The 9,656-nt window shown below is 47.3% G+C and overlaps 2 protein-coding genes across 2 annotated transcripts; both read left to right on the top strand.

Annotated features, from left to right (window-relative positions):
• The first annotated feature begins 206 nt into the window (after positions 1 to 206).
• LOC148097262 (uncharacterized) lies at positions 207 to 4,465 on the top strand. The gene is made up of 4 exons (XM_087832389.1): positions 207 to 1,235; positions 1,275 to 1,417; positions 1,784 to 2,769; positions 4,434 to 4,465. Exons 1-4 carry the CDS (start codon positions 207 to 209, stop codon positions 4,463 to 4,465), a joined length of 2,190 nt encoding a protein of 729 aa, XP_087688515.1.
• A 602-nt stretch (positions 4,466 to 5,067) lies between these two features.
• LOC148097261 (cytolytic toxin-alpha-like) lies at positions 5,068 to 9,280 on the top strand. The gene is made up of 2 exons (XM_087832388.1): positions 5,068 to 5,143; positions 6,861 to 9,280. The coding sequence occupies exons 1-2, from the start codon at positions 5,068 to 5,070 to the stop codon at positions 9,278 to 9,280; spliced, it is 2,496 nt and encodes an 831-aa protein (XP_087688514.1).
• Positions 9,281 to 9,656: the final 376 nt, after the last annotated feature.

Below are 9,656 nucleotides of genomic sequence, written 5' to 3'. Positions count from 1 at the left end.
TCCCACCCCATTTGTATGATCCGGTTTCTTGTTTAGCTCACCCAGTTTAGGTTTATGTTCTGTCCTGCCCTCAGTTCTGTTATTTGTACACTGTAAATTAAACCCTCACTCAAATCATCATATCGGCTGTCTGCATTTTGGGTCCTCCGTTTCCTCCACACCACACGGCTCACCCCGCCAGCCGTGACAGTACGAGCCGACCAAACATGGACCCAGCAGCATCCGCACCTTCCCAGGAGTTTCGGGAGGGAGTGATTGACTCCGTTTCAAGGTTAGTTAACCTGTGGCTGGAACATGAGGGGGAGGAATTTCACCGCGCTGTAGAAGCCAGGCTACAGCAGCTTATTTCTGCTCACCACTGGCTACTGGACTCTCTTCACCCGCTCGCACAGAATTTCATACTCCACGAACTTCACCTTCACCCTCCAGCTGCTACCGCTTCCCGACCCAGCCCGGCGGTGAATGTTTTGCACTGCCCGCCGGGCGATCTGCGGCCCGGCCCGCCGGATGTGGAATTACCCGGCCGGTCGGAGCTATCCTCGAGAAAGAAGCGACGTTCACGCCGCCGACGCCCATCGCCACAGCCGGGCCCCGAGAGTTCTGAGTTGCCGGCTGTGGTGAGTGGAAAAAGCACTCTTTCTGTTTCGCCTGAACCTGTGACTGTTTATACCGGGGCTGTGTTTTTTGAGCCAGCTGCCCAGCCGGTAGCTCGGTTAGCTGCCCAGCAGCCACTAGCTCAGTTAGCCGCTCAGTCGTCACCTCCGTCACATTCAGCCTCACGACCCATAGCCCAGTCATTACCACAGCCAGACCGACTACAAACTACGTTGCAGTCCATAGCCCGGTCAATAGCTCAGTTGGTAGAAGACTCATCAGCTCAGCCACCAATTCAGCCATCATCTTCACCATCTCCTCTGGTACAGCAAGCCATAACAGTTCAACCCATAAAGGACAGTTTAACAACTTCTTATCCCAAGCAGAGAGACAAACCTAATGACTACAAAAACGTTCCTCAAGAGCTGGCCAGTTCTGAGACTGAGACGCACTCCAGGGCCTCCCCAGAGGCTGGGTTTCAGCCCCCAGCAGACTCTGGACCCCTGGAGGTAAAGAAGCCAGCCGAGGACTGCACCCGGCTGTCGCTGCCTGAGCTGAGTCAATGCTCTGTGCAGCTGCAGTCAGCCTTGTGTTTGCCAGAGGCCCGTGCGCCTGCTGGTTCTGATCCGTTCCTGCCAGAGGTCCCCGCGCCTGCTGGTTCTGTTCTGCGCCCGCCAGAGGTCTCCGCGCCTGCTGGTTCTGTTCTGCGCCCGCCAGAGGTCTCCGCGCCTACTGGTTCTGTTCTGCGCCCGCCAGGGGCCCCTGTGCCCGCTGGTCCTGAGACTGTTCTCGCTGGAGGGCCCGAGGAGCCCGTCCAGCCCCAAGACTCGTCCGCTGGAGGGCCCGAGGAGCCCGTCCAGCCCCAAGACTCGTCCGCTGGAGGGCCCGAGGAGCCCGTCCAGCCCCAAGACTCGTCCGCTGGAGGGCCCGAGGAGCCCGTCCAGCCCCAAGACTCGTCAGCTGGAGGTTCAGGAGAACCCAGCCAGCTTCCTGCCTCGTCAGCTGGAGGGCCCGAGGAGCCCGTCCAGTCTTCTGCCTCGTCCGCTGGAGGGCCCAAGGAGCCCGTCCAGCCCCAAGACTCGTCAGCTGGAGGGCCCGAGGAGCCCGTCCAGCCCCAAGACTCGTCAGCTGGAGGGCCCGAGGAGCCCGTCCAGTCTTCTGCCTCGTCAGCTGGAGGGCCCGAGGAGCCCGTCCAGTCTTCTGCCTCGTCAGCTGGAGGGCCCGAGGAGCCCGTCCGGCCCGAGGAGCCCGTCCAGCCGCCAGCTGCAGCCTCATCATCCTCGTCGGCTGCCGCTTCATCCACACCGCCGGCAGCAGCAGCGTCTTCATCCTCGCCAGCTGCAGCCTCCGTGTCTTCATCCTCGCCAGCTGCAGCCTCCGTGTCTTCATCCTCGCCAGCTGCAGCCTCCGTGTCTTCACCCTCGCCGTCGCCTGGTCCAGCTCCGGCTTCATCCACGCCGTCGCCTGGTCCAGCTCCGGCTTCATCCACGCCGTCGCCTGGTCCAGCCTCTGCATCAGCTTCCGTTTCGCCTGGTCCAGCCTCTGCATCAGCTTCCGTTTCGCCTGGTCCAGCCTCTGCATCAGCTTCCGTTTCGCCTGGTCCAGCCTCTGCATCAGCTTCCGTTTCGCCTGGTCCAGCCTCTGCATCAGCTTCCGTTTCGCCTGGTCCAGCCTCTGCATCAGCTTCCGTTTCGCCTGGTCCAGCCTCTGCATCAGCTTCATCGTCGCCTGGTCCAGCCTCTGCATCAGCTTCATCGTCGCCTGGTCCAGCCTCTGCATCAGCTTCATCGTCGCCTGGTCCAGCCTCTGCATCAGCTTCATCGTCGCCTGGTCCAGCCTCTGCATCAGCTTCATCGTCGCCTGGTCCAGCCTCTGCATCAGCTTCATCGTCGCCTGGTCCAGCCTCTGCATCCGCCTCGCCTGGTCCAGCCTCAGCTTCCGCCTCGCCTGGTGCTGCAGGGGCCACGCCACCTTCAGGTCCCAAACTGCTGCCTCGACGTCGGCGGTCATCTGCCAGGCCGCTTGTTGGGCATCATCGTCGATATGGACGACCTCCCACAGGCCGCCACTACCTTCCGCGCGGCCGGCCTCCGGACTTGTGTCGTCGCCGCCGTTGCCGTCCGCACGGTCGGCCGCCTGACCTGTTTCCCCATCGCCGCCGTTGCTGTCCGCACGGTCGGCCGCCTGAACTGTTTCCCCGTCGTCGCCGCTGCCGTGTGCATGGCCGGCCTCCTGACCTGTTTCCCCGTCGTCGCCGCTGCCGTGTGCATGGCCGGCCTCCTGAACTATGTTTTGGGACCCTGTTCGGGAACTCCAGTGTGTGATGTGTTTTGGACAATCTGTTTGGCCCACTGGAGCTTGTTTTTTGTTTGGTTGTGGTCCCTCCGTCCTGGACCCCCCGCCGCCCGCCCTGGGTTGGTCGTCTGTTTTTGTTTTGGGCTGTCTGGAGCCAGCCCTTGGAGGGGGGGTACTGTCATGGTCCTAGGTCGGTGACCCAGCGCTTTTAGTTGATGATTATCACTTTCTAGTTTATTTCTGATCTTGTATTGGTTGTTGGTGTTTGGTTGTGTTTATCTTCCCTACCTGCGTCTCCCTCGGTGCTCTGTTCATGTCCTCGTGTTGTTGTGTAAAACAGTCTGTGTGTTTCCTGTTTTACTTTGTAGGGTTGTGTCTCGTTATGTCCATTGGTTCCAGCTGTGTCCCCGCCTGTCTGCCATTACCCGATTACCCTGTGTGTGTGTGTGTGTATATATAGTGGGTGTCGGTCTGTGTTCGTTGTCGGCTCGTCTGTGTTTCATGGTGTCTGTTCCTCGTCTGTGTCTCTCTGCCTCCCACCCCATTTGTATGATCCGGTTTCTTGTTTAGCTCACCCAGTTTAGGTTTATGTTCTGTCCTGCCCTCAGTTCTGTTATTTGTACACTGTAAATTAAACCCTCACTCAAATCATCATATCAGCTGTCTGCATTTTGGGTCCTCCGTTTCCTCCGCACCACACGGCTCACCCCGCCAGCCGTGACAATTTGACACCCTAAAACAAACACTTTTTAAAATCTAGAAGCTGATTAATATTTATAATTTAATTCAATTCAATTTTATTTATATGGCGCCAAATCACAACAACAGTCGCCTCAAGACGCTTTATATTGTACAGCAAATCATACAATAATAGATACAGAGAAAAACCGAACAATCATATGACCCCCTATGAGCAAGAACTCTGGCAACAGTGGGAAAGAAAAACTCCCTTTTAACAGGAAGAAACCTCCGGCAGAACCAGGCTCAGGGAGGGGCGGGGCCATCTGCTGTGATCGGAGACACTCAATGCATCATGGGAATCTCCCGGTAGCCTACGTCTATTGCAGCATAACTAAGGGAGGATTCAGGGTGACCTGGTCCAGCCAGTCTGTCAGTTCCTTAATCTTAATTATGCAAATTCTCATGACCATCGATCAACAACCACTGACCAAAACCCACTGACCTTTTTATATATATATATATATATATATATATATATATATATATACACACACATATACATACATATATATACATATATATATATATATATATATACACACATATATATATACACATATACACACATATATATATACACATATACATATACATATATATATACATACATATACATATATATATATATATATATACACATATATATATACATATATATATATATACATATATATATATATATACATATAAGTCAGCTACCGCCTGACTTTGGTTTAGAACCATTTCAGAACCAGTTTTGCAGTAGCTGTGGATCAATAAAGACCTTTGAATCCCTGAAACAGTTGCTGTTTGCTTTCCAGTAGATCCACAGCTGTGCAGGATCACCATCTACTGATGTAATAAGGTTTTAATAATAATGGATTGCATTTATAAAGCACTTTTCAAGATCCTCAAAGTGCTTTTACAATTCCACTATTCAGTCACTCTCACATTCACACACTGGTGGAGGCAAGCTACAGTTGTAGCCACAGCTGCCCTGGGGCAGACTGACAGAAGCAAGGCTGCCATATCACGCCATCGGCCCCTCTGGCCTTCACCAGTAGGCGGTAGGTAAAGTGTCTTGCCCAAGGACACAACGACGAGACTGTCCGAGCCGGGGCTCGAACCGGCAACCTTCCGATTACAAGACGAACTGCCAACTCTTGAGCCACGATCGCCCATACCTTACCATAGTATGTAAATGTATAAGAGGTATTATTGACAGTTATAAACAAACAGTTTGTTTCCAAAACATTGAACATGCAGCACTTTACAACCTACTACACTGTCACTGTCTCACCCAGGAAGTGCCAGGTGGAACTATTCCAGATGTTGTCAGTCATAGTAATGGGTATAAAAACAAACAGCTGGACAGCAGAAGAACCAGAAAAACATCCTCAAACTTTTTCTATGATTTCCAGGTTAGACTGAAGGATGGACGGTACATCAGGCGGTGCGATGGAGGTGGCAGCGCTCGGTCGGCCTTTCAGCGTCGGGATGCTGTACGACTGTCGCAGTGACGCGCTCGTCCCTGGTAAGAATTCACATGTAAAGGTTCTTGATGCATCACAAACTTTCATTTTTTAAAGCCAGTCGACTGTAGAATATATATATATATGTATATATACTGGAACTGCTGGGTATACAAGTCTGGCCTAAGTCTTCTGTTGATGACGGCAGCAGTCCAGGAGTTCAGTTAATTGTCTTTATTTAAGTTCCACAGAAGAACTGGTTACATCAGAGCTTGCCAGGCTTAATCCAAATGCAGTGCAGCCATACATGAACTTACAGTTGTAGAAGATACGGTATGTGTGACTATGAGCATGGTTTTCTGGAAACAGAAACAGGCAATTCTTTAATTAGTAGAGTCAAAGATAACTAAGAAACAATCACAACACATCATCTACTCAACACAGCAGTATTTAACAATGTCCACAAGGGGTCACTGTAGACCATAAAGACCATAAGCTGAAGCAGCAGACATGAGCCCAAACAGGTTCCCATCACTCCAGCCTTTCTGCCAGTAAAAGTAGCCACGCCCCTAACTCCAGTATCAGATACAGATACAGAATAATTACCCTGCAGTTGTTTTGAAGGGAGACTCTATCCACAGGGACCAAACTTTTTGTATGTATGTATGTGTGTATATATATATATATATATATATATATATACACACACACACACACTCACACTCTGTGGGGACTGACTCCCTTTTGGAGCCTTGTGGTACCCAGAGGAACTGTAGTTTTTAACATTTTCAAGTTTCAGCTCCACAGGTTGCCTCATGGTTTTAACTGCACCCAGTTGTGTAAAAGTGATCCGGACTGTTCCTTTGTCCTGCTAATTTTTTATTTTTATGATTCTCAAAGAACGTTCAAACCGAGCCTTCAAACAGAATTAAAACCTGCTGCTTGCTCAAAGTTGTTGGATTCTAGCAGATTAGTGTTTTAAGTCCTGTGGAAACAGCCGAGGTTTTATTATTCCTGCTTCTGATTTCTATTTATGCCTTTTTGTAAAAGAAAAAAAAAACAAAAACAAGCTCTAACTAGCTGCTGTAATCAGTGTGCAACTAATAGGGCCAAAAGATAACATAAGGATAAGAACATCTTCCCTGATCCTCATGAGTAAAGTTAATCACTATTAAAACAAGTTGGCAGCCATGATGCAACACCTGGAAATCAGCTCCAACTCTTAGAGCGCTTTTCCATTTGGAGCTACTCAGGTTGACTTGAGTCTTAACGACTTCATCATTAGCTGGTAGTACCTGGTACCAGATACTTTTTTAGTACCTACTACATGTCACTGATTGGCTGATCAGTGACATGCAGTCTTTTGACAGTGGCGTCACTAAATTAGTTATTACAACGTTTCCCTCAAGAAAATCTAAACTAAATTTTTGATATTATTACTGTCATTATCTAAAATACTGAAAACTCAGATGCAGAGCCTGAACTCTTCATCTGAAAGAACTCAGTTAATCTGGTTCATCCAGACAAACAAAAGATTTGTGCTTCATTTACTATTTTTGTTTCATTTTGGTGGATATCACAAAAAGAGATGAAAAAACAAAACAAGGAAAGTCATGAAATCAACAGCAAAAGTTTGACAATTTTGCTCATAGAAAGACACCGCTCTGTTTATTTATTTTAAAATTCACATTTTTTAAATCATTTTTTAAAATTTATTTTAGGGTGTCTGATTTAATTGATGGAGTCCTGGTAGTACTTTTGTTGCTTCTTCTTTTGCAGGAATGACTCTGTGGGATCGTGATGACCTGATGAAAGATGTTGGAGAAAGACCACAGGCCTCTAATGAGTTTGAAATTGTTGCATCTGAATCAATGTCAGACAAATCTTCAGCTCTAAATGTTGAAGCTTCACTGAAAGCAAGTTTCCTGGGTGGACTGGTTCAGGTTGATGGATCTGCCAAATATCTGAATGATAGTAAATCTTCCACAAATCAGGCCAGAGTAACACTGAAGTACAAGGCAACCACAAAGATCCAGGAGCTGTCCATGAATCATCTTGGAAGAGGAAACGTGAAGCATCCATATGTTTTTGATCAAGGCTTAGCAACACATGTAGTCACAGCTATTCTTTATGGAGCACAAGCTTTCTTTGTGTTTGACCGAGAAGTTTCTGAACAGGAAAATCATCAAGATGTTCAGGGCAACTTGAAGGTGATCATCAAGAAGATTCCCTTACTTTCTATAGAGGGTGAAGGTTCCCTGAAGATGGAAGAGAAGGACAAAGCGAGTCTTGATAAATTCTCCTGTAAATTTTATGGAGACTTCTGTCTTCCAAAACCACCAACAACCTTTCAAGATGCAGTAGAAGTCTACCAGAGCCTGCCAGGATTACTGGGAGACAAAGCTGTACCAGTGAAGGTCTGGCTGCTGCCACTGACAGCTTTAGATTCTTCTGCTGCTAAACTCGTCCGTCAGATCAGTATAGGATTAGTTCAAGAAGCACAGACAGTCCTGGAGGACTTCAGTGAGCTGGAAATGAGGTACAATGATGTACTGAGAACCAGCACTGCACAGCAGTTCCCACAGATTGGTAAAAAAATTAAAAGTTTTAAAGAAATGTGCTCTGAGTTCAAACTGGAATTCCAACTGACTTTGGGAAAGAAACTTCCATCAATCCGAGGAGGAGGAGAAGAGGAAGCTGAGCTTGCAGAGATCCTGAAGAAGAGACATTCTTCACCTTTCAACAGCAAAAACCTGAACGAGTGGATGGACTGTAAAGAGAGAGAAATCTACACTTTAATGTCTTTTACCAGGATGATGAAAAACACCAAAATCATCTCGTCTCAAACTGATCTGTACAAGGAAAGTCTGAGTGCAGAGCATGTTGTGTGTTTTGTTTTCACCTCTCTGGGAAAGGATGAACCGTACCTCTCAGCTTTATCTAAATACTTAAAAGGAAAAACCAACCCAGACCTTCAAGATCCTCACACTCATGATGTAGAGAAGGAACAATGGTACGCCTCAAAAGAAGTAACAGCTGAAATGAGGAAGAAAGCAAAACTCTTCAGTGATTTTGCAGAGGCCAACAAGCAGAACAAGAACATTAGGTTCCTGACAGTGGGGTTAACTAATGAGACCCAGGAAGGTTCCAGTATCCACCTTTATGAAGGTGGATTTGCTGTCAGTGAGAACTTTGAGCCTCCTTCAAAGCCTGAAACTGTGACAGCAGCTGACATAAACCACAACAGTGTGACACTGAAGATTTCTCCACCCAGATTTGGAGCAGAGAACATCACCTCCTACTCTGTTGAGTACTGTGTCAGTGGAGAGGATGGATGGCAGCAGAAGAAAGAAGCAAAGGCTGAAGAAGTCACAGTGAGAGATCTGAAGCCAAACACAGAGTATGTGTTCAGATGCAGAGCAGTGACCTCAGCAGGTGTCGGGCCGGATAATCAAGTTTCTATTAAAACAACTTCAAGCTTGACACTGACAAAGGAAGTCCTCAGAGAAAGAAAGCAGCTCGAGAATTCAGTTGAGAATTTGCAGGAGCAGGTGAAACTTGGGTTAGCCAAGCTTGAGGAGATAAAAGAGACGAGTGAGAAACTTAAAGAATATGAAGCAGAGATGAGCAGAAATGAGAACTTTGAGATTGAAGTTACTGTCAAAAAGCCTTTTCAGGAGGACATTTCTGGCTCTGGAAACTACAGCACCAACTGTCAGCAGTGTCATGTCACCTGTCACTATCCCTGTCCCTATGCAAATGATGCAGATAAAAGAAAGTGTGCAGCAATGGGACCAGATGGATACTGTACTCAGTGTCCAGGCAAATGTTACTGGAATGTACACTTTAATCAGAAGTACAGATGGGAGTATAAAGACGTTAAAGAGAAAAGAACAATAAAAGAGCTGAAAGAAAAGTATGATAGAACCAGAGGAGAGAAGATGACTGTTCAGCGACAGGTTGACAAACTGAATGCTGAGTACGACTGTTTGCAGGCTGACGTAGTGAAACTGATGGAGAGATCTGCCAAGTGTCTGAACAGACTCAAAGAGATAGCACTGAAGCCAAACCCTCTGTCCACTCCAGAGTACATCGACATGCTTATTGAAGGAGAGAAATCTGAGGGCGAACCAGGCTGGAAGCAACGAGTTCAGTCTCTGATGGAGATGAAAAAAAAGCAGAGATCATGGCTAAAATAGAGCAAGGCAAGAAACTCCTTCTCTGAACATTCATGTGATCACAAAGAATAACAAAGAAAAGGTCGAGACCAGTTTGAACTGAGATGATAAAGATTTGAACTCAGTCGATAAAGACAAACGACACATGTAAAAAAAAACCCCTCTTATTTACTGTTTGCTTCCTGATAAGATCTCATTTTAAAATTGATTTATCTTTAACATAGAAGTGTGATTATATTTTATTGGACATTAAAATGTTCAACTTTTAACTTTCAGCTTCTTTATATTCTTTATTCTCTGACACAGCGTTTGTTCACAGTTCAAACATTTATTCAGCCAGTCCTGTCATTAAGTCGTGTTTGATTAAACAGAGACATGAATCCCTTTGATGTCGTGT

This window comes from Neolamprologus brichardi, chromosome 18 (assembly GCF_056152115.1).
Source record: "Neolamprologus brichardi isolate AB-2024 chromosome 18, ASM5615211v1, whole genome shotgun sequence".
Classification (NCBI taxonomy): Eukaryota; Metazoa; Chordata; class Actinopteri; order Cichliformes; family Cichlidae; genus Neolamprologus; species Neolamprologus brichardi.
Note: the sequence above shows the minus strand (reverse complement) of the source record. Positions and strands in the feature narration are given on the sequence as shown.